This window comes from Adiantum capillus-veneris, chromosome 17 (assembly GCF_014529385.1).
Source record: "Adiantum capillus-veneris isolate H3 chromosome 17, ASM1452938v2, whole genome shotgun sequence".
Lineage (NCBI taxonomy): Eukaryota > Viridiplantae > Streptophyta > Polypodiopsida > Polypodiales > Pteridaceae > Adiantum > Adiantum capillus-veneris.
Genome location: NC_140947.1, coordinates 145248398 through 145273747, shown reverse-complemented (window position 1 = coordinate 145273747; position 25350 = coordinate 145248398). Strand labels below are relative to the sequence as shown.

The 25350-nt window shown below is 44.6% G+C and overlaps 1 protein-coding gene across 13 annotated transcripts in view; it reads right to left on the bottom strand.

The window, feature by feature from the left end:
- Nucleotides 1–25350, bottom strand: part of LOC147438263 (cilia- and flagella-associated protein 99-like) — a 102415-nt gene that overhangs the window by 52569 nt on the left and 24496 nt on the right. For 9 of the 13 annotated variants that reach the window (XR_015184959.1, XR_015184960.1, XR_015184962.1 and 6 more), the window contains exons 2-3: nucleotides 16697–17145; nucleotides 833–996 (exon numbers count right to left, since the gene is read on the bottom strand). Coding sequence is in view for 6 of the 13 variants with exons in the window: in XM_086487554.1 (XP_086343680.1) it covers nucleotides 833–996; nucleotides 16697–16945 (413 nt within the window). In the remaining 7 variants the exon portion in view is untranslated. Of the gene's footprint in view, nucleotides 1–832; nucleotides 997–16696; nucleotides 17146–25350 lie in introns of those variants that run through there. The other 4 variants (XM_086487560.1, XM_086487559.1, XM_086487557.1 and 1 more) reach the window with 3 other exon arrangements.

The following is a 25350-nucleotide window of genomic DNA, read 5'->3' as shown; positions in this document are numbered from 1 at the left end:
GTACTTTAATTAAGTCCTGGATGACGGCTGCAATACAAAAGCATCAGGTATCCCATCAATTCAGGTCTAGTTTGTGATCCCCATGCCCTCTAATGCAATGGTCAGTTTCAAAAAAATATCAAAGGGCCCTGTATTCTATCAAGCCTTATGGGCATGCACAAAATGAAAACAGAAGATAATACACACTCTTTCCTATGCAAAAAACGAGCTTGGTTTAGTCTATGTAAAAACAAAGCATTGACCTCTTGAAAAAGTGCTTCATTTTTGGCCAATGTAAAGGATAGTTTTACTCATAGTAACATCGGATGCATCCCAAACAGCTTGGATAAGGAACGGGGGACAGAGCTTAGAGGGTAATCTTGTTTCCAGAAGAGGGGCTCCTAACGGGGGGGGGGGGGGGGGGGGGGGGGCTAGGACAAGGGAAATGGGAGGACAATGACAGGAAGCCCAAAAATAGGCATCCCATGTTACTAGGTTTTACTTGAGAGCAAGTATGAAAACCCAGAAGCCAAGAAAACAAAAGACATAGCAATGCTACAAAAAGTGCTTGTAAAGTACTTCCTGCTATAAAAATGCTGAAGCTTGATACAGTGGGAAAAAAAATCCACATGCTGTTTGCAAAAATTTTAATTTCTTGACAAGGAAAATTTCCCTTCATAGTTACTAACTCATAAAACCAAACAAGATACAACTCAAAGAACATTATAAACATAGAAACCATTTATTGGAAAGCCTCCAAGTATTGATTAATTGGGTATATTTAGTGGGATTTACAAAATATAAATGGCATCCAGACAACATTTTTGAACTGCAATCATTGACTTTACCATACCTAAAATTTTCAAAAGTAAGCTCTTCTAATCTGATGAGGACAAGATAACCCAGAACAGTATAAAGAGTTTGATCAACACATTGAATACTAGGCGATTTGCATGAAAAGAGTCTGGTTGTTAGGACCTGGAGGAGCTTTCTATACCGACAACATCCATATAAGACCTGCATTCCAGAAACTGTTGTTAAACCCAGAAAAATTGTGGTCATACCAGTTATGGTATGAGTTTGCAATTCTTTGTATCAATACAAATGCAATGAGCATGTGAGCAAGTAATTGGAAACTCTGTTTTTTCAAAAAGTATTTTTATTACAGCAAATTTTTAATCAAGATGGACACTACCATCATGTTGACTTGAACCAAATTTCTATTAGATAGTAGATGGTGGAGTCAAGCCGAGAAAACATTACGAAAGTAATTTATTTTGAAACCTACTCTAGACCATCATACTTGGTGTCATCAGATGTACAATGTATGGGGAGCTACGGAGAGACCACTAATCACTACGGACTCCAAGATGATCCGATTTGAGGCCATAGTGCCATACATGATCGTTCAAGCTGCAATGAGAGATACATCAGTAGTGATTCAAGCACTTACTAGGTCGGTACCTTACATACATGGCTTGTGGGAGCTTCTAGGTCATCTTTATGCTACATTGGCTCTCCAGCCATCTTTGACAGCTAACCACGGGGGGAGACTCTAGTTGTTCGTATGCACAGATGTCAACTTGGTTTCAGTTTTTCATGGCTTTACTATGGACAGGTTGCCACCCGATCTGTACTCCTTGGATGCACCATTGCTCACATCAGATATCAAGAGATTATTATATACCTAGATGAATCCAGGATAAGCCCAGATTCACCCTTAAAGAAAAGTGCAATGTATAAACCCATGGTAGTCACCCACAAGACATATAACTGTTATGTCCCACTTACAAGAGAGGGGATCTAGCCAGACGCCTTCGGGATGGGCGTCCAGTGTCCGGGCGGACGTAGTGTGAAGCGGCCAATGTGGCCGGTCATTATTATAAAAGAGAGGCAAAGGCCATAATTTGCAGTTATCAACCCCCACTGCAAAGTGCCAATGGTTAGCCCGTGATGCTAGGAGTCTACGAGGTCACCTCGAGGAGGTGAGGCCGGGTGGTATGGGACGCTCGGTCTTACAAGTGCACGCCTACGTCCTCAGACACTAGCCCCAACACGGGGGGAGCTGCCGGTTGGTGGCTATGGTCGGGTGGTTCGTCCGACGCGTGTTTCTAGGCGTCCGTGTAGCCGGGGGGAGATCCACTCCGTGTGTTTGTTTCACGGTATCAGAGCTGGCTTCGCTACGGAAGGGACTATGTGCACACCTACGGATCGGTTCGAGACAAGAACCTCAATTTCGCGTAATTTTTAGTAACTAATTGCTGGTTTTTCTTCTCGTTTGTGTGTTTGTGAAAATTGGCACTCTTTTGCTGATTTTTGACAAAAATCAGCGATTTGGCAAGAGAAAGTGCTGAAAATTGCAAGTTTGTTTCACTAAATTTGCTGATTTTCGATGAAAATTATTGAATTTCTCATTGAATTGCTGATTTTGGATTAAAATTCAGCATACAATAATCTTTCTCTGTAACCTCTTCCTTTGCGCGAAGCGTAGAGAGAGAGAGAGAGAGAGAGAGAGAGAGAGAGAGAGAGAGAGAGTTTTACCTCTCTCCTTGCCTGGGGGTGACCTTATGCAGAGCAAAGACACTAAGAGCTCTTGAGCTCTTGGGCTGCAGGAAGAGGGAGGTCCAGCATGGCAACTAGTTGCAATTGCGCAAGAGGAGGTTCAGCGTGGCAGTTAATTGTAATCGAAAGGCAAAAGCCTCCATGTGCTGGCCACGGGTGGGCACACGCCTTCAGCCTTATATTTCCTCTCCACGCGTCGCCTCCTCTCTCTGCAAGCGCTCGATTTTTTTTACGTTACCTCTCTCTTTGCGTTGAGTTCTTTTTAACGCTATGTCTTTTATTAAGTGACCCCTGTAATTTTTAAAGTGGCCAGGACTCTTAAGGTTTGTTTTAGATAAAGTGTGAAACGTGCAACTCATTAAAAACACTTACAGAGAAAAAACTTTTTTTCGCAAAGAAACTCATTTTTCAGTCCACCGCTCCTCTCTCAACTACTCGCGCATGCCAACGCTTAGAGTCCTTCACAGAACAATTTTTTGCAACCGAAAAGTGCAAAAAAGGCCCGTTTTCGTGTGAAATTCTCAGTTTTTCACCGAATTTCGCCATGAATTCCTCCAGCTTGGATGTGCACCGTGACGACGCTCCACGTAACATTCAAATTTCATTCACGCATGCTCTATACACATGATCACAAGCATTTTCCAGAGCTTAGACCAGTGCATGTCTGCTCTAGAAAACACGAACGTTCAGACAAACATTCACTTGACCTCTCCCGGGCAAGGATTTAACGCCCGCCTTACTGCTATGGAAAACACAGCACAATCGACGACTACACATATTTTCGAGGGTGAAACCAATCTCCAACAATTGCGGACGCAGGTTGTGCTTTTGGGCGTTCACAGGGTGGTCCAACTGCCACGATTTCGTACAAAACCACAAACTTCTCAAGAGAAGAGAAGGAATGTACGAAACTGGCCGTAAATAACTGGCTTCACCAGTAGACCACGTATTTCGACCTCCATGGGGAGCATGTTGAACGAAGGATTCAGATAATTCCTCTTTATTTGCGCCGCAAGGCGCTTGCCTGGTGGCACGACATGACAGAGAAGCCTAGGACGTGGGCTGATTTTTGTGTGAAGTTTAAGAAAGACTTCGCCAAAATGGATCCCTTGAAAGCGTATGCAAAGCTGCAGAGTCTTTCGATGAAGACTCTATCTTTTGATTAGTACACGACATCTTTCAAGGAAGCGCTCACCTTTTGTGAGGTGAATTCCACACACGCTGTGCACAAGTACCTGCTGGAATTACATGAGGATTATCATTGGGCCTTAATCAAAGATAAAGCCATGATTGACGTCGAGGATGCAGTGGCAAAGGTCAGGACGTTCCATTTAATAAATGGAGTGAATTATGAGAAGAAAAGAACTTCATACCATCAATCCAGTGAGTGCGCTTCGAGGAAGCGACCCCAATTCTAGCAAAGGTCCAAATCACCGTCGAGACCTTCTTAGGTGAAGAAGAAAGCCAAAAATGTTGCAATTGCTGATGCAATGAAGAAGGGGGACTTGCTTCAGATGTGGCCAAACAGGTCAGCAAAGCAAAGACTGCCCAAAAAAAAAGACCAAGAAACCACAGAGTCGTCCTTCGGTTCAGATTCACGAGATCTCACGCAACTCTCATGTTATTCAAGTTGAAATCCATCACTTAGCGCACGCCGCACAGTCCATGCACTAACTGTTTTTTAGCACCAAAGTGTTTGATAAGCACGATCTTCTCAGTTTCACCAAGAAGATCAATGGTCACGACGTGACCATACTCCTTGACAATGGAAGCTCACACAATTTTGTGGATGCAAAATTGGTGCAGGAATTGAGCCTGCGGACGCGGGACAGTGACCATGAGTATCATGTGAAGATGGCTCGTGGAGAGGATACAAATGTATGGACTCAGACGGTTTCAAATTTGTCGCTCGAGCTTGTTGATTACAAAGAGAACCTTGATTTCCACATCATGCGCCTGGACAGAGCAAATGTTATTTTAGGAATTCCATGGTTTTATAATAAACAAGACTCGTTGTATATAGACTATGTACATCACTCTCTAGTTTTTTCTAGACAAGACATGCCTCATGTATCTGTTTCGCTTTGTAATCAAATTTCTGTAAATAATGGTTTAGCACTACCAATTATTATTGCTTTGGAAATGTATAAGGATACAAAGTCTTCTGATGTTGACTTTTATCAATATGTACCATCAACTTGATTTGATTTGTGAGTGCTTGGTACTTCTGTCACTGAATTTCGTAAAAATGTTTCATGTTCTTCGGTTGAATTTCGGAATTCCGACGAATCTGACCTAATCCAAGAAATCATGACTGATTTCAAGGATGTTTTTCTTGATGATCTGCGTCCTGGCTTGTCGCCTTCGAGAGGAGTAGATCATGGCATTGAGTTGGTGGCTGGTAGTCAACCCTTCTCAAAGCAACCCCTCAGGACTATATGACACGGGCATGGGGGCATGGGATCTATGGTGAGAGCATCAAGTGCCGTAGATCTTGTCGGCACCGCAAAAAGTAATCTCGGGTGTAAAAAGTAATCTCGAGTACCCGAGATTACTTTTAGTCACATTTGGTATAAGAGTAATCTCGGGCCCATACCATCACAATATCACACGGGTGCTCGTGGATAGGACATGGGAGTCGCAAAGGTGAGGTCAAGGGTTCATATATGCGCTATTCTCAAAGTACTGAGAACTGAGAAGCTTTATGCTACGGCTTCTAAGTGTGAATTTTTCAAGAAATAGCTTTTGTATTTGGGTCACATCATTACTCGCGATGGAATTCGTGTCGACCTGAAAAGTTGGATAAAGTGCGAAATTGGCCCATTCTAAAGAATGTGTACCAAGTAAAGTCCTTTTTAGGCTTCACTGGATTCTTTCCTCAAATTTATCAAGGATTACTCTAAAGTTGTTGCTCCGCTTACGCAACTTCTAAAAGGAGGGGTGAAAGGACCGAAGACTTTGGGTCCTCATCGTAAAGGTAATCCCCCTCTTGTCTCGAATGAGCGTCTCAACAAAAGCTTTCAGACATTAAAGCACTTGGTGACTACTACACCAATACTGCACATTGTGGATCCTAGCAAACCGTGTGTGGTTGAAACGGATGCTAGTGATTATGCCATTGGTACAACGTTGTACCAGGATGGACGTCCTGTTGCGTTTGAAGGTAAGAAACTTTCTCACGCACAAATGCCTTATCCAACGTATGAGAAGGAGCTTTACGCCGTAGTCCATGCCTTGAGAAAGTGGCGGCACTACTTGTATGGCTCTACGTTTGTTGCATGGACAGATCATCACTCCTTGCGCTATGTCTATGATCAGGGTGATCTCAGAGGCTGGAAGGCTTATGCAAGAGTTTGACTTTGAGATCCGTTATAGAAAAGGATCCAGCAATCGAGTTGTTGATGCACTCAGCTGGATTCCTGAAGTTAATGTATAGTCTATGGCTGAAATCTCTACGGATTTCTCTCTCTCTCTCTCTCTCTCTCTCTCTCTCTCTCTCTCTCTCTCTCTCTCTCTCTCTCCGAGGGCTATGTCGTACCGATAGCTATTTTGGCAAGGTATGTGTGCTGGAGAGGCGAGACAACAATAATATTCCATTGGAGGTGGACTATTGTTCAGAAATGGAAAGATCTGCGTGTCGGAAATCGATGAGGTTCGACAAAGGTTATTGTTCGAATGCCACGATGTTCCTAGCGCTGGGCACCCACGCATCCAAAGAACTTTGTCTTTGGTCAAGCGATATTTCTATTGGCCAAGGATGAGCTCTTACATAGAAAGCTACCTGAAGAGATGCACTCAATGTCAGGTCAATAAGGCAAAGCACCTTAGGAAAGCTCACCTGCTACATCCATTAGAAATCCCAGATGCCAAGTGGCAGAGTATTTCCATGGACTTCATCGTTGGTTTGCCAAATACTAGTTGGGGCAATGACGCCATTTGGGTTGTGGTCGATAGACTTACAAAAATGGCGAAGTTTATACCAACGAAGTCGACAGTAAAAAGCAAGGAGTTGGCGGTTTTATTTGTCGATCAGCTTTATAAGCTGTATGGTCTGCCAGAGGATATCATCAGTGATCAAGATACTAAACTAAATTCACTAGCCGATTTTGGCGAGATGTGCCTACTCATCTTCAGACGAAGTTGAGTATGTCGTCTTCTGACCATCCTAAGTCTTATGGACAAATTGAGAGGATGAATCAAACGTTAGAAGACATGTTGAGAGCATATGTCTCTCACTGGCAGTCTGTTGGGAAAGATATCTTCCACAATTAGAATTTTCCTACAATAGTAGCAAGCATTCTGCCACTGGATTTAGCCCATTCATGTTGATGTATGGACATGAGCCTAAATCCCCGATCGATATTGGCTTAGAGAAAGTAAAGGATCGCCAAGCTCGTGATTTCCTGTATGACATGCAAGAAATGCTCGAATTGGCTAAGGATAGTATAAGGACGGCTCGTGATCGAGTCACCACTTATGCTAATCAAAGGAGATCTCCCAAGACTCTAGATGTGGGACAATGGGTCTATCTGAAGGTCCCCAAAGATTCCAAGACTATGCGCACGGGAAAGCATTATAAGCTTTCAGCTAGATATTGTGGTCCGTTCATTATCACAAAGAAAATTGGCCAAGTTGCCTACAATTTGGCTCTTCCTTTGGATGTTAGTGTACATCCAGTATTTCATGTCAGCCGCCTTAAAAAAAAACTAAGCGAGGTTGATGTTGTTGTGCCTATTGAGGAAAATGTATGGCAAGATATGCAAATTGAGTATATTCCTCGAGAACCAGAGGCAGTTTTAGATCATCGTACCTGCCATTCACGCCAAAAAGCTTATGACGAGTACTTAATTAAATGGACAATCTAAAAGGTTCGCCACTTGGGAATCAGTTAGAGCTTTGAAAGCTCAGTATCCCCACTTCATTGATGAGAAAATCAATGGTTCTTAAGTGGGGAAGTATGTTATGTCCCGCTTTACAGGAGAGGGAATCTAGCCCAGACGCCATCGGGATGGGCGTCCTATGTCCGGGCGGACATAGTGTAAAATCGGCAAATGTGGCCGACCATTATTAAAAAAGGGAAAGGCCTCTTTTGCAGTTATCGTCCCCCACTAGCAGAGTGCCAATGGTTAGCCTGTGAGGCTACGAGTACGCGAGGTCACCTCGAGGAGGTGAGGCCGGGTAGTATGGGACGCTTGGTCTTACAGGTGCACGCCTACGTCCTCAGACGCTGCCCCCCGCACAGGGGGAGCTGCCAGTTGGTGGCTATGGTAGGGTGGTTCGTCCGATGCATGTCTGTAGGCAGTCCGTGTAGGCGGGAGATCCACTCCGCGTGTTCGTTTCAATAACCATCAACTCCATCATGCATAGTATTGACTAAATACCACGACATCCCCACTAACATCATCAATGCCCAATAGTGGCTATAGAACTAGGTATTAACATATGCTCCCAAACACAACACACACCACGCGCACACACATATGAGCATATATCAGCACAAAGTTCAGCTTACTGAGTTTTTGTCGTGACTCTGAAGATCAAGGGCAGACTCAGTCATAGCACTAAAAGAAGCATTAAATTGACAAGATCTCACATTGATTGATACACAGAGGACATGGGTGACTTTTCCTGAAGAGTTGGGGAGAATACAGATTTCTACAAAGCGCATTTTCTCCACATTAGTAAGGAAGGATTTGTTCTATGATCGTGATACATGAAATTCAGACCTCTCACACGCCCTTTCAAGTATCTTAGGCCAGCTTCACACCTTCTCCCATCAACTGTAGGAAGAGATAGGTAGATATACATTGGTACCTCCAGTCAACAAGATATGCTAGCTTTGCGACTTAGAGATGAAGGAGCAATACGTATGTCGGTGCCCAATTGAAGTTTATGCATCTCAAGTGAATGCCCAATGTGGTCTTATTATTTATTATGCTTTTAGGTATTTATTTTACTTATTTGACATGATTTTGGGTAGGGCAATTCCTGAGGGTGGGGTGCTTAAGGTCCCCGAGTTAGTATATATAAGAGCACCCCAGCCCCCACTGTATAATAATCTAATTCATTGCCAAATTGGTTGGTTCAAAGCAATCTCTCTTCAAGTTGGAAGATCCGATGATTCCCGGAAATTATCGCACCATCATGGTTGGTCACACATTGGCTAGGTTATATGCATTTACTCTCGAGTAGGAGTTGAGTAGATGGGTAGAGAAAGAGGGCACATGGGCCATAGTAACAGGGAATGGCCGTTTTCAGGTCTCCGTTCCTCGTTCCCATTCCGAATCCCCGTTCCGTGTTTCAAACGTGAGTACTCGTAACAGGGAATGGCATTTTGTTCCGCGTTCCCGTTCCCCGTTCCCGTTCCGGTTTCCCGTTCCTGGTAACTATGACATGGGCATCAGGGCAGGCAGGGTTCAGCAGAGGTTTCTCCACTCTTGACCATATTTTGAAAACTCGGAGCTATTATTGAGGAGGGTAGATCTCATGGCAGGAGGATTTGTTGTAGATTTGTGGATTTCCGCAAAGCTTTTGACACAGTGCCGAAAGCCAGATATATACGTAGACTACAGGACATGGGTGTGCTCACATAGCTGATTTGGGGGATCTTTGCTTTATACAAGACAGTTTATGGGGCAGGTACGCACTACTCAAGGCATGCCTGACATGGTTCGCTCCACTATTAGAGTGAAGCAGGGATGTCCTCTTATCTCCAACTCTTTTTGGGATGTATGTGGATGAGTTTTCAGACTATGTAGAGCGAGAGGTGCACGGACATGGATTCCGCTCTTGTTATATGCTGATGATATTGTGCTGGTTTCAAATTCTCCAGAGGGGATGCAGCATCATTTCGATGCATTGCATGTGTTTACACAGGATAGTGGTTTGTCTGTGAGCCTTGGTAAAACCAAGATAATGGTGTTTAACACCACAACACAATGGGTCAGGAGGTCAGCTCCCACCTTTACATATGGTCGAGAGATTGTGGAGTATACAGAAGCATATACCTATCTCCGAGTGGTCTTCAATGACCCAGAATTCTCCTTGAGAGCAGCAGAGACAAGATTGACCAGAGCTTATGCGGAGACTTGAGAGGATGTGTTCATAGGTTCAGTTCCAAAAACCTCGAGCAAAGCTTTGGCTCTTTGACACTCTAGCCACTTCTGCCACACTATACGGGATGGAGATATGGGGACCGTCAGTGGATCAGAGTTGGCAACACTGATGGATGGAGATGTATGGAGAGGTCCTTAGTTTCTATGATCTCTCGGATGATTAGGGCCAAGGCCTCAATACTGCATGAGATTATCAGGCCGAAGCTCGTTGCCCGTCCATTGGCTCGCTGCCCCTTCGTTGGTAGTGGAGGCGCTCACTCTATCAGTCTCTTTTATGCATAGCACCTCAGCTCTCCGTAGAGACAGATATGATCGCTTAGCTCAAGAGTCCTCACAACAGCTGATATCACAGGGAGACAAATCATGCTGGTATGCACAGATGGCATCTTGGTTCCAACTACATGACTTTAGTATGGACAGACTAACCCCATTTCAGTACTCCCTAGATGCACCCTCCATCTCCCTCACTCCGGCGGAGATTACTAGGCTCATCAAGTAGAACTTGACTCAGTTGGATACCAGGAGGACATGGATACAGCCAACACATGAGTTGGGTACGAAGATGGCTTTCTATACAGAGCATCCTTCAACTTACGAAGGATGGATTTGTGATCAGACCTAGATACATGGATACTCATCTATCTCACACGATACGATGTGCTATTGGTCAGACACGCACATCTTCACACCAGCTAGAGATCGAGGCAGGCAGAATTAGAGTACTACCAACCAAGACCAGGACCTGTCAGTTGTGCAAGACGAAGCCCTAACAAAGTTACATTTTATATGTCATTGCCCAGTATATTATGAGGTACGAGGCCGCTTCCACTATCTATTCAAAGAGGGTTTTAGACCGCTTTCTACGGTCATGAGATACCAGGATCAGAGATGCCTCGGACTATACTTATTGGAGCTACGTAGACATAGAGAGGATCTCTTGAGGAGGGGCTCAGAGAGGTAGATACAGCTACAGTGGCAAATTACAAACTTCTTTCGGCCACAAACTGAAGAGTCAGACCAGCACGCCCCACAGTATAGCGGCACCAAAGGTACATTGCTTGATCCGGCGATAGAGTTGGGGCGGTCTCAAAAGCTTGAAACTCAAAAGCAACTAGCCCAAAAGCTGGTACTGAAAATCAGCCAGCGTAAATCACAGAAATCCGTACAAGCTGCCACGTCAGCACAGTCAGCGTGAAACGCGAAAATCCCTACAATTCTACCACGTCAACAGTCAGCGAAAAATTCAAAATTCCGTATAGGATGCCACGTCATCAGTTCTCCACGTTGTCTTTTGTGTGTGAGGGTCCAGCTTTATTTTAATGCCTTTATGTCACTTGGGCCCCATCGGCATCAAACTCTAAAAGCATCTGGTTCCAAAAGCATCTTGCCCAAAAGCAGCCAGTTTGATTTTCGTACAGCTGCCATGTCAGAAAACTACAACGCAAATCGCGGCGGTCCGTACAGTTTGCCACGTGGCATGTCAGTGAGATTCGCGGGGTAAATCGTACAACCAGGCCACGTCATCATTTTGTCCACGCAAAGTTATTTGTGTGTGTGTGTGGGTCCTACTTTATTTTATTGTCTTTGGGTCACTTGGGCCCCATCGAAGAGGGACCCCATATGTTGGTAAACTTTATACTAAGAACTCTTTGAATGCTTGGCCCATTCGGCGATGAATTGAGAGTTGGTGGGAACTTTTGCTTCTTCTACAGCTTCTAGGGTTTAGGCCCCTTGGCCGGGATCTGCAAGTCGGCTCAAGTCTTCAGTGGCTTGACACGTCAGCAGTTTCTGATATCCCCCCTTTTTGAAAGAAGAATAATCGTCCGCGATTACAGTACAACTCAAGTTAGTTCAAAAATATCCGAGGGTCATTCCGAGGGACATTCCGAGAGACAATCAGTTTTCTCATTCCAGATCGAAGCTCTTGATATTCCGGCGTAGCAAAACTAGGGATCACACCCAGACCACACTGATCTATAACGGGTGTCTCGACATTACATACCCCGGCAATCTCACCCAATTAGGAATATTCAGTGGTTTGCACATCACAATGCAACACAAATGCTCGCATATGCATGTTACAAGACACAACGAACAATGACATAGAAAACTGCAACCTCATCTAGCAACCTACACGGAAAAGTGTCACAAACTACTGACGTGTCAAGCCACTGATGAACGGGGGCAACCTGCAGATCCCGGTTGAGGGGCCTAAACCCTAGAAGCAGCAGCAGAAGAAGTTTTACCAACTTGCAAAGTCTTGCCGAGAGGCCTATGTTTACAAAAGAGTTCCCACCAACGTATGAGACCCCGTCCGATGGGGCCCAAGTGACTAAAGGCATTAAAATAAAGCACCCAAGAAACTAGCGTGGAAAATTGATGACAAGGCACCTGTTGTACGGATCCCTCGCAAAACGCGTTGACTTGCTGACGTGGCAACCTGTACGGATTCCGCTTTTTGCACTGAAAGGTGTTGACATGGCAGGTGTACGGATTCCCTACAATCATGCTGGCAGCTTTTTGACCAGTTTCTTTTGAGTTTGAATGCTTTTCATGTAGACTGCTTTTAGAGGCCAAGGGTCTTTAAATATATATACCTAGATGAATCCAAGATAAGCCCAAATTCACCCTTAAAGGAAAGTGCAAGGTATAGACCCATGGTAGTCACCCACAAGACAATATAACCATAAGTTCCATCATGCATAGTACATCGTCAGTGACCCATGGGCTCTCACTCTTGCAGTCTGTTCGCAGAAGATGTAGAGCAAAGCCATGGAAATTGTACTAAGTTAAAGCAATATAAAGAAATCGTGAAAGGGGCACCAAGGTTTGGGGCTAGTGCTCGCTCTCTTGGGGTGGAACTCCAAGGTGGAGAGAGATAGCGGGGAATGAGGGTAGGGAAGAGGAAGAAGAAACATTCATAGGAGAAAGAAATAGTTCCTCACTTATCATCACTCTTCTTGCTAGCATACATAATAGCATAGTAATGGAGATGGAGAAGATGGCAAGCTTAAGCATTGAAGTATGGCTCTTGGTTGGATTTGCATTCCATAGCCAAGAGTGTTGGTGTAGGTTCTCAACTTCTCTACTTGCTTGGAGAAGGAGATAGAGCTCTTGCACTTAGCACTTCACACAATGAGAGTGTGTATGTGGTATGTGTGGGAGAGTATACCCCCCAAGCAACGCCCCTTCTTGCTTTGGTCGACCCCCTCTTCTAGCTCAATATGGGAGCTCATTGGACCGCTGCAAGCCTGGCCAATCACATGCAGAATGCATATCAAGCAACAAGGGTAGCCCTAGGACAAGTGTCCCCCTTTCCCCTTTGAGAGAGAGGACTTGATAAACGCAAAAACAATTAATTAAATCAACTAAATTATCATTGGACCTCTCTAGGGATCAACCAATAGGCTTTGAACACTCCTTGAGGGTAACCTAGCTAGGGGCTTGACATCTGTCCTACTTGCCTCTTGAGCAAGGGGTGCCCTTTGGGAGAGAGAGTGTTTAAGCAACCACCCCCCCTACCTGCATGGCTCGCCCCCTCCTTGTAGGGATATTTGTTGACTTTTGTGACACCTCAAGCCCCTCAACCTTGAGCCCAGTTCTCACCACAAGCTCGGTCCTTAAGCCCCTCAAGCTTGGGCCGGGTTCCCACCTCAAGTACAACCGTAGCATCTCAAGCATGACAAGCACCTCAAGCATCTCAGTCATCAAGCACAACAAGCACCTCAAGCATCTTAGTCATCAGGCACGACAAGCACCTCAAGCTTGGGCCGGGTTCCCACCTCAAGCACAGCCCTAGCTTACCTAAGGTCAAAGGACTTTTAACACTAACCTTTGGAGGTCTTCAATGAAGCTAACCCCAAGGTCTTTAAGCTCCATTGGCTAGCCTTGCTCTTTGACAGATCATCTCTCATTTGGACCTCTTTACCATTGGCCCAGTGTTGAGATAGACCCGTAAGCAAATGTCTATATTCTAACCCTTGTTCCCGTCTATTCTCCCACATTAAATGATCAGTTTATATGAGAAAATCATTTGGGTTGGTTAGATATTAGATTTTATGACACTTCGAGGACGACGGGCTTGTCCTTCTACATCAGGGTAATGGTACGGTCCCGGATCTGGACTGTCGCGTCATTCTTATCGTGCCAAGGCATGCCCAAGAGAATGTCGCAATTGCCCAACTTCATGATGTGAAAATCGGCTTTTACATAGTATCCCTGTATAAGTCACTGGAGAGCCTCAATAAGCGGAACCACTTTGTGCGTTTGTCCGGTAGCTAATTCAGCTTCAATTTCACGTCCTTGTGAATCATAATCAAAATATAGCTGCTTTAGGAATTCTGGATGGATGGAATTTTTGGTAGCTCTAGGATCGAAGAAAATCAAGGCTTTTAAGCCGTTGCCAAATCCATAAATGCCATGGTGCTCTGTCTGCTCTTGGTAGGACTGATATGCTTTGAGAAAGCACACTAGAGCTCTAATACCATTGTAACAAGAGGGCACCACGTGCCAACAGAAATGAACAAATGAGACAAACTTTTAGCAGTCTTCAAAGAACTGAGCTGAAAGAGATGCACGACACGAGAGACGCGGAGTGGCGGAGCTCCACCCCAAGAGAGCACTAGCTCCAAAGCCTGGCGCCCCTTTCGGTATTTCTTTATATTCCTTGAACTCAATACAACAGCGACGGCGCGTATCTACACCTTCACTCGGAGACTGCCAAACAGTAAGCCCTTGCAACATATTTATAGGCCCTAGGCCTTAAAGCAGTTACATGGAAAAGCATCAAACTCTAAAAGCATCTGGCTCAAAAGCGGCCAGCGTGATTAACATACAACTGCTACGTTAGCAACTGCAACGCAAATCATGGCGGTTGGTACAATCTGTCATGTGGCATGTCAGTGCGATTCGCAGGGTAATCCGTACAGACAGGCCACGTCATCATTTTGTCCAGGCAAAGTTATTTGTGTGTGTGTGTGTGTGTGTGTGTGTGTGGGGGGGGGGGGGGGGGGGGGGGGGGGGGGGGGGGTCCTGCTTTAGTCACTTGGGCCCCATCGGACGGGAATCCCATAAGTTGGTAAACTTTATACTAGGAACTCTTTTAAATGCTTGGACCATTCGACGATGAACTGTAAGTTGGTGGGAACTTCTACTTCTTCTATTGCTCCTAGGGTTTAGACCCCTCGGCCGGGATCTTCAAGTCAGCTCACGTCTTCAATGGCTTGACACGTCAGCAATTTGTGACAAACGTATTATGGAGTGTCCATGGTAGCTTCTTCATCCTCTTGGATTTCCTACATATATCCGCAGATAGGGTGTTAAAAGTTTATGCATCTCAAGTGAATACCCAATGTGGTCGCATTATTGATTATGCCTTTTAGGTATTTATTTTACTTATTTGACATGATTCGCAGTAGGGCCCCAAACCCCATTGTATAATAATCTAATTCGTTTCCAAGCTGGTCGGTTCAAAGCAATCTCTCTCTCATGCATTCTCTCCCTAACTGTAAGCTTCCGCATCGTCGACTTTGACAGTACACAGAAAATAGAGAGGGCTTTGGGCCTTTGTCGAGGGTCATGGATTACACTCCTCAGAGTTGCCTTGCGCTTTTCTTGCTAGAGTTATGCAGACACAAACATGCTTTATTACAAAGCTCAAACACGCTCTAGTAGAGGAGTCATTCAGAGGGAGGTGATAGATTTCTTCCAAAGCAGCGGCCCTCAGCACAACCCCAGGACACATCAATTTTCAAGTTGTTCAATTCTTGGGGATAAATCGACGGAGATTAGTAGATCTCAATCGTCACCTCCCTCTCACATATCACGTAACAATATAATTACCATCACCACATCCAGGCCATTATTGAGAGGCATAGAGCAGCTCTTGCGAGGCTCTTTCGAGAGGAGGAGATTGATACCATGATGGAACAGCCCATGAGAGAGTTTATATGATGGTATTTATAGCGGCAGCCTACTCAAGGTATCACGCTTTGGGAGATATGCTACAAGCTAGGTCCAGTAATTCACTTAATTGTTTACATTTGTTACCTTAGTCTTTTGTTTTCCAGTCTCATGGGCCCTTTAAGTCTTTTGCAGACGTAAATAAATATTCAATCTCAATTCATTTCATTTCTACTGCACATTTGACATGGTAGGTTTTCAAAACCCTGATACACTAAACAACATAAGAATGATCATTCTATGTGGCCTCCCACAGCCACTTTTGTTGGAAACTAAACGTGTGCTTGATCACAAACATATCTTGAAATGGATCCATCCAATCTGTATTAGAGCTCAACAACTTGTATGAATAAGCTCTGAGCAAACCCAATTAAAGATGTGACACCAGTCACATCATCAAACTTCTGGACAAATTACCCTCACCCTCACCCTCATGCCTTTTTTTTTTGTTCACAATCCTGAATGATACCCTTACAAGCATTGCTTAGTCAACACCAGAAAAATAGTGTTTTAGTTTGTGACCTGCTCTGGAGAAAACTTATCAGCTATAAACATAGCTCCAAAGATAATGTACCCGGACCTTCATTTTTATTTCACAATCCTAAATGATACCCTTCACAAGCATTGTGGAAAGTCAACACCATAGAATAAGTGTTATAGTCTGTACCCTGCTACTTATCAGCTATAGACATAGCTCCAATTATAATATACCCAGACCTCAGTTCAAAATTTTGAGTGGTGAACCTCATCAGTCACATGACAACGGGCATGACTTGTAACGTTGGAAAAATTAACTTACAGACTACTTGCGATAGCCACTTCAGAACTTCGAATTGCATTCAAAAAAACCAGCAAGAGAGAAAAGCATCACATAATGAAGAGACAGCTAGTTTTGTATGACACATTTACACACAAAAAGGTTCTCAATTAAAAATTACGTACAAAAAAGTATTTAAGCAAAGAAAACAAAAGTTCATGTAATGAGGCCCATGCCTTTATTGCAATAATATAATCCTATGACGCCCATGTATTTAACATTACCCTTGCATTGCATAATATCATGGACCCAAGCTGCCTACCTGGGTCGAAAAAATTTGATCGTCTGTATCTGTCACATTCAATGTGGGCATGACAATTTTGGCATGATCATCTGGGGCAATATCCGGGAGGGCCTCACAATCGTAGTCATCCACAAGCTTCACACAAGCATTGAGGAGGTCTCGTGCAGAAAGTCGCTTTTTTTTATGCTTGCGCTTGAAGACGCGAGACCGATAGGCAGCTTCATGTTGAAGAAAGGTGAGACAAGGGGAAGAGTTGTTCTCATCCATTTCTTTTACCAAGAAAGCTAAGGTCGCAATAAATCTAATGCAGCAATGTAATTACGACACCTGCTCCTATAGTTATACATCTAGTATCTATGCTGAGCTTGCAAAAACCTGGTTCTTCACCAAAACGTGCAGAAATTGCAAGGTCCAGAAGTATTTGCTCACAACTTGAAAAAAATTATTTGCTTATGTCACTCTTAATCCTGCATTCATAGACAAAGAAATGAAGTTTCAGAAGAGTCTCTTGACTGCCTTGCACCATGAAGCTTACGGTGTACACTGCAAACATGGAAGATATGTTGGTAGTGTACATCAAGCACTCCATGGTCCCTTTCTTACACTTAACGCTGCTGGAAACAGAGACCATGGAGCTAATTATTGATGAAGCTATATTAGGTGCATGAAAATCACCAACTTGATGGTCTTAATGGATCCATTTGAGGACATTTCAAAGACAAAGTATATGAACAGATGACATCAACAAATATCCCTTTGAATAAAGTTAAGAAATATGTGAGGCCGAATCAAAGCATTGATTTTGTGTGTGTGTGTGTGTGTGTGTGTGTGTGTGTGTGATATGCGAAATACACTCAGCAAGATGTAAGGTGCAGCACAATGAATGTTTGAACTTTGCTCAAGATGAGTGCTCCGAACTTTTGTTCTTATGGAAGGGAGAGCCTTCCGTTCCTTTAGTGAGAGTGCAATGATCACGAACAAAGTGAGTGGATACTGTGCGTGCAAGTGTATGAGACTGAGAGATAGAGAGAGAAGAGAGATACGACACCAGAGACGTTGTAAAACCCTCATCCGAAGGCCCCACTCTCGTCGGCGAGAGTGGTCTACTTATGATTGCACAAACAGGTACAAACTGAATGCATGTTACTGATGCAAGTCTAGGCTATGTCAACGACGACGACAGGGATGACGACACCGTCCTAAGGGCTGAAATCTGCAATCTTTTATCTGCTGTCCAAAAACGCTATGGGCTGAAATCTGCTGCAAATTCAAAATGCTGGTTTTGGGGCTGCTTTCTGTTGATCTTTGTCGCTGAAAATCTGCAGGTCTTAGGGCTGAAAACTGCACTTCTTTAGGGCTGAAACTACCGGTCTTTGTCTGCTGAAAATGGCGGTCTTATCTGCTGAAAACGCTAGGTCAGAAGTGAGGGCGATATGGCTGAAAAACGCTAGGGCTGGGATCTGCTTGCGGTGAAGATCTGGGATAAAAAACGCTAGGCTGGCGATGAGGGAGATGGAAACGCCAAGTGCTGGGAGTGGATGGCGAGGATCACCTTGATGAAAACACCATGGTTGGGATCTTGCTTGGAGGAGAAACCACCAAGGTTCTTGCTTGAGAAGTTGCCTGTTGAGCTTGGCTCCTGTTGCCTCTTCTGCCAGAAAGTGCTAACTCTAGTTTGCTTATATATTAACTTAGCAAAATTGCCCTACCTACTTTCCAACAAAAGTCACTTAAAAATAATAAGTGAAAAATGTCAAAAATCGGAAAAATAGGCTAAATGCACTGGAAAATTCCCCTAAAGGATTTTGATGGATTCTGATGGGAATGCCGATGATCATGCTGTGTGCAACCAGAGGATATGCATCTACACTAAGTGACTGGGCATGCACGGTCTACGAATAGACTCACAAAAGTGCCAGATCACTTCTAATCTAAACTGACTGGACTGACTGAACCCTTGTCGTGTTGTAGCTTGTCCACGGACACATAGGGTTGGATGTGTCACGTGACACAAGATGTGTTGGTTATGCAAGTTGACATTGAAAAGGCTTTTGATACTGTTTTATGGAATTATATTGCTGGGATTTGGGCCGAAAATTTTGCAGGTAGTCTTCCTCATGTACGCTCAAAGCACTTCTGCAAGTCTGTTGGGTGGTTCTATCACAGATGCTTGGAATCTAGGGCGTTCGGTCAGACAAGGATGTCCTCTTGGTGCTTTGCTTTATGCGATTGCTTCGCACCCCTTGTTGTCACATCTTGCGGCCTCACTTCCTCGTCTGTTGGGTGGTTCTATCACAGATGCTTGGAATCTAGGGCGTTCGGTCAGACAAGGGTGTCCTCTTAGTGCTTTGCTTTATGCGATTGCTTCACACCCATTGTTGTCACATCTTGAGGCCTCACTTCCTCGAGTCGTCTGCATGGTCGTTCGAAAAGCAATTTATTGGCCAAGCATATGCTGATGACTCTCTTTTATTGGCTTGGCAGTTGGATTTCATGTTAATTTTCGTAAATCCAAGTTGATATCTTTAAAGGAAGCCAAAGAAGATTGTTCCCCCTCAGACCATAGTACGCCATCTAGGATGCCCGGTCGGTTGGAATGTGTCCGCAACAAAGAAACTTGAATGGGTGCTCCAAAGACTGCACTTAAAGCTTAGCTATTGGAAATTGTCAACCTAGCCATTGCATGTGTGACTCAGAATTGTCCAATGCATAATGATAGCCTATGTGCAGTTCTATTTGCCACTCTTGTGCTGGCCCAGCGGCGCCTTGGGTCTCTTATGTCATGTATGTTGAAACATTTCTAGGTACTTCCTCCCACAAGAAAGGATTGCGGTTTCTATCTATAGATAAGTCATGTATGTGTTATGTCCTGCTCACAGGAGAGGGGATCTTGCCCAGATACCGTTGGGATGGGCGTCCAGTGTCCGGGCGGACGTAGTGTGAACACGGCCAGTGTGGCCGGCCATTATTATAAAAGGGAGGCCAAGGCCTCATTTGGAGCGATCGACCCCCACTGGTAGAGTGCCAATGGTTAGCCCGCAAGGCTAGGATGCGCGAGGTCACCTCGAGGAGGTGAGGCCGGGTGGTATGGGACACTCGGTCTTACAGGTGCACGCCTATGTCCTCGGACGTTGGCCCCAGCACGGGGGAGCTGCCGGATGGTGGCTATGGTCGAGTGGTTCGTCCGATGCGTGCCTGTAGGCAGTCCGTGTAGCCGAGAGATCCACTCTCCGCGTTTGTTTCATGGTATGAGAGCCGGCTTGGCTGCACGGAGGATTGTGTGCACACCTACGGGCTGGTTAGAGTCGGAAAATCATTGATTCACGCAAGTTTTGATGAAATAATTGTTTAACTGATCATTCTCTTCCCACGAACATGTTTGCAGGTGAAGTTTAATGTGCTTCTCACTGATTTTTGACAAAATTCAGCAATTTAGCAGGCGGAAGTGCTGAAAATCAAGGATTTTTACTGCTTTGACTGATTTTGTAGTGAAAATCAAGGTCTCATTTATATATTTACTGATTTTTACTGAATTTAGTACTCTGTTAACCCTTTTACTGGTTTTTTTTTTATTAAAACCAGACCTTACAAAAAGAGAGAGAAAGCGTTACTCTCTGTAAACTGAGAGAGAGAGAGAGAGACTTGCCTCTCTCTTTGCTTGCGCAATCTGCAAGGGAGTGAGGGGAGATTTGCTTGCGCAATCGGCAGGGGAGAGCGGGGAGATGTGTTGACGGGAGAGAGAAGATGAGTGCTCCATGCTGGCTCCGAACTGGCGCCCTTTTGCGTGTTGGGCACAGGCAGCCACACGCTAGTCCTCTCTCCACGCGTCGCACGCTTTGCTTCCCTCGCTGATTTTTTTTCTACGCGCTGGCTTTATTAACTCACCAAGGTATTTAAAAGAAAGGGCCTGGACACTTGGGAGTTTTTAAGAGTGTATGAAACCTGTTGGTTATTTAAAGTCACTTACAAAGACTGAGTTTTCTTGCAGAAAAACTCATTTTTCAGCTCTCTACTTCTCTTTACTTCTCCTCTTTCTCACCTGCTCGCGCTCCCGCCATCACCTGCTCGCCTTTGGACGCTCACGCCGACGCGAAGAGCTCCTCGAAGTTCAATTTTTAGCGGCCGAAAAGTGCAGAGAAGGCCCAGTTTCGAGTGAAATTTCCAGTTTTTCACGCACTAAGCGTGACGACGCGCCAGGTAATGTTCAAATTCCATTCACGCATGCTCTCTACACATGGATTACAAGTACTTTCCAGAGTTTCGACCAGCGTGTTACCGCTCTGGAAAACGCGAACGTTCAGACGAACCTTCGCTTGGCCTCTCTCGAAGGGGTCATGCAAGGGCTCGGTTCCCGAGTCTCTACTCTCGAAGATATGGCTCAGTCGACGACTGCGCGTATTTCCGAGGCCGAAACCCATCCGAAACCCATCTCCAGCAATTGCGGATGCAGATTGCTGCTTTTGGGCGTTCACAGGGTGGTCCGACTGCCACGATTCCATACAAAACTACAAATTTCTCAGGGGAAGAGAAGGAGTGTACGGAACTAGACGTAATAACTGGCTGCATCAATGGACCACATATTTTGACCTCCATGGGGAGCATGATGAACGGAGGATTCAAACGATTCCTCTTTATCTGCGCAATAAGGCGCTTACCTGGTGGCGCGACATGACAGAGAAGCCTACGACGTGGGCTGATTTTTGTGTGAAATTCAAGAGGGATTTCGCTAAAATGGACCCTTTGAAAGCTTATGCCAAACTGCAGAGTCTTTCGATGAAAACTCTATCTTTTGATAAGTATACGACAGCTTTCAAAGAGGCGCTCACCTTCTGTAAGGTGGATTCTACGCACGTGGTGCACATGTACTTGCTAGATTACTTGAGGATTACCATTGGGCCTTAATCAAGGACAAAGCCCCGACCGATGTCGAGGATGCAGTCGCAAAGGCCAGGACGTTCCATTTGATCAATGGAGCAAACTATGAGAAGAAAAGAACTGTAGACCATCAATCCGGTGAGGGTGCTTCGAGGAAGCGACCCCGATTCCAGCATAAGTTTAAATCACCGCCGAGATCTTCTCAGGAGAAGAAGAAAGCCAAAAATGCTTCAATTGTTGATGCAGTAAAGAAGGGGGCTTGCTTCGGATGTGGCCAGACAGGTCACCAAATCAAGGACTGTCCCAAGAAAAAGAAGAAGACACAGAAACCGCAAGGTCGTCCTTCGGTTCAAATTCACGAGATCTCAGGTAACTCTGATGTCATTCAAATTGAAATCCATCATTTAGCACCAAAGTGTTTGATAAGCATGATCTTTTCCGTTTCCCCAGGAAGATCAATGGTCACGACGTGACCGTACTCCTTGATAATGGAAGCTCACACAATTTTGTGGATGCAAAATTGGTGCATAAACTGAGCCTGCGGACGCGGGACAGTGACCATGAGTATCGCGTAAAGATGGCTTGTGGGGAGGATACGGATGTATGGAATCGGATGGTTCCAGACTTGTCGCTCGAGCTAGCTGATTACAAAGAGAACCTGGATTTCCACATCATGCGCCTGGACAGAGCAGATGTTATTTTAGGAATTCCATGGTTTTATGATAAACAAGACTCATTGTATATAGACTATGTACACCACTCTCTTGTTTTTGTTAAGCAGGACATGCCTCATGTATCTGTGTCGCTTTGTAATCAGACGTCTGTAAATAATGGCTTTGCAATACCAGTTGTTACTGCTTTGGAAATGTATAAAGAAATAAAGTCTTCTAATGTTGACTTTTATCAATGTGTACCATCTGCTTGGTTTGATCCATTAGTGCTTGGTACTTGTGTCACTGAATTTCGTAAAAATGTTTCATGTTCTTCTGTTGAACTTGGGGATTCTGACGAATCCAACCTTATCCAAGAAATCATGACTGATTTCAAGGATGTTTTTCCTGATGATCTACCTCCTGGCTTGCCGCCTTCGAGAGGAGTAGATCATGGTATTAAGTTGGTGGCTAATAGCCAACCCTTCTCAAAGCAACTCTATCGGTTTAGTAAAGCCGAGGAGGACGAGATTCAGCGAGCTGAAAGATTATCTCGACAGGGGTTTTGTTCGGCCAAGTAAATCTCCATGGGGAGCGCCAGTGTTACTTTCCCGAAAGAAGGATAACATTATGCGCTTCTGCGTCGATTACAAGGGGTTGAACAAGCTCACTGTCAAGAACAAGTATCCGCTCCCGCGCATGGACGATCTGATAGATCGGCTCCACGGAGCGTTATATTTTACGAAGATAGACCTGCGATCAGGCTATCACCAGATACGGATCAAAATGGAAGATATTCCTAAGACCGATTTCCATACGCGTTATCGTCACTATGAGTTTTTGGTCTTGCCTTTTGGTTTGACCAATGCTCCAGCTACGTTTCAACAGATGATGAATGATCTGCTGAGACCATTTTTAGGCAACTTCGTTGTTGTATTTCTCAATGATATCTTGATCTACGACCGAAGTTTGTCTGAGCACGTAGCGCATATACGCACTGTTCTCGAAGTACTGAGAACTGAGAAGCTTTACGCTAAGGCTTCTAAGTGTGAATTCTTTAGGAAAGAGCTTCTGTACTTGGGTCACATCATTACTCGTAATGGAATTCGCATTGACCCTGAAAAGTTGGATAAAGTGCGAAATTGGCCCATTCTGAAGAATGTACGCCAAGTAAAGTCCTTTTTAGGCTTTACTGGATTCTTTCGTAAGTTTATCAAGGATTACTCTAAAGTTGCTGCTCCGCTTACGCAACTTTTAAAAGGAGGGGTGAAAGGGCCAAAGACTTCGGGTCCTCATCGTAAAGGTAATCCCCCTGTTGTCTGGAACGAGCATCTCGACGAGAGCTTTCGGACACTAAAGCACTTGGTGACTACTCCGCCAATATTGCACATTGTGGATCCTAGCAAACCGTTTGTGGTTGAAACCGATGCTAGTGATTATGCCATTGGTGCGGCATTATACCAGGATGGACGTCCTGCTGCGTTTGAAAGTAAGAAGCTTTCTAACGCTCAGATGCGTTATCCAACGTATGAAAAGGAGCTTTACGCCATAGTCCACGCCTTGAGGAAATGGCGGCACTACTTGTATGGCTCTACGTTTGTTGCATGGACAGATCATCACTCCTTGCGCTATATCTGTGATCAGGGTGATCTCAGAGGCCGGAAGGCTAGATGGGTTGAGCTTTTACAAGAGTTCGACTTTGAGATCCGTTATAGAAGAGGATCCAGCAATCGAGTTGCCGATGCACTCAGCAAGATTCCTGAGGTTAATGTCTTGTCTATGGCTGAAATCTCGATGGACTTCTATCTCTCTCTCCGAGAGCTATGTCGTTCTGATGGCCATTTTGACAAGATACGGAACGAGGTCGAAGCGGGGCATGACTCGCATACAGGCTTGGGTGGTCCGGAGACCCAAGTGAGTCGTGTTGGAGAGACGAGTCACGAGACAGCGACAATATTCCATTAGAGGTGGACTATTGTTCAGAAATAGTAAAGTCTGCATGCCGGAAATCGATGAGATTCGACAAAGGATTTTGTGCAAATGCCACGATGTTCCTAGCGCTGGGCACCCAGGCATCCAAAGAACTTTGGCTTTGTTCAAGCTATTGGCCAAGAATGCGCTCTTACATAGAGAGCTATGTAAAGAGATGCGCCCAGTGTCAGGTCAATAAGGCAGAGAGCCTTAGGAAAGCTGGTTTGTCTCATCCATTGGAAATCCCAGATGCCAAGTGGCAGAGTATTTCCATGGACTTTATCGTTGGTTTGCCAAATACTAGTCGGCACAATGACGCTATTTGGGTTGTGGTCGATAGACTCACAAAAATAGCGAAGTTTATACCAACAAAGTTGACAATAAAAAGCCATGAGTTGGCAGTTTTATTTGTCAATCAACTTTATAAGCTATATGGTTTGCCAGAGGATATCGTCAGTGATCGAGATACTAAGTTCACTAGCCGATTTTGGCGAGATGTGTTTGCTCATCTTCAGACCAAGTTAAGTATGTCGTCTTCTGACCATCCTGAGTCCGACGAACAAACTGAGAGGATGAATCAGACATTAGAGGACATATTGAGAGCCTATGTCTCTCACAGACAGTCTGATTGGGAAAGGTATCTCCCACAATTAGAGTTTGCCTATAATAGTAGCAAGCATTCTGCTACTTGATTTAGCCCGTTCATGCTGATGTATGGATTTGAGCCTAAATCCCCAATTGTTATCGGCTTAGAGAAAGTCAAGGAACGCCAAGCTCGTGATTTCCTGTATGACATGCAAGAAATGCTCGAATTGGCCAAGGATAGTATAAGAACGGCTCGTGATCGAGTCACTACTTATGATAATCAAAAGAGATCTCCAAGGACTCTAGATGTGGGACAATGGGTCTATCTGAAGATACCCAAGGATTCCAAGACTATGCGAACAGGAAAGCATATAAGCTTTCAGCTAGATATTGTGGTCCATTCTTGATCACAAAGAAAATTGGCCAAGTTGCCTATAAACTAGCTCTTTCTTCGGATGTTAGTGTACATCCAGTGCTTCATGTCAGCCACCTTAAAATGAAATTGGGTGAAGCCGACGTTGTTGTGCCTATCGAGGAAAATGTATGGCAAGATATGCAAACTGAGTATATTCCTCGAGAACCTTTTAGATC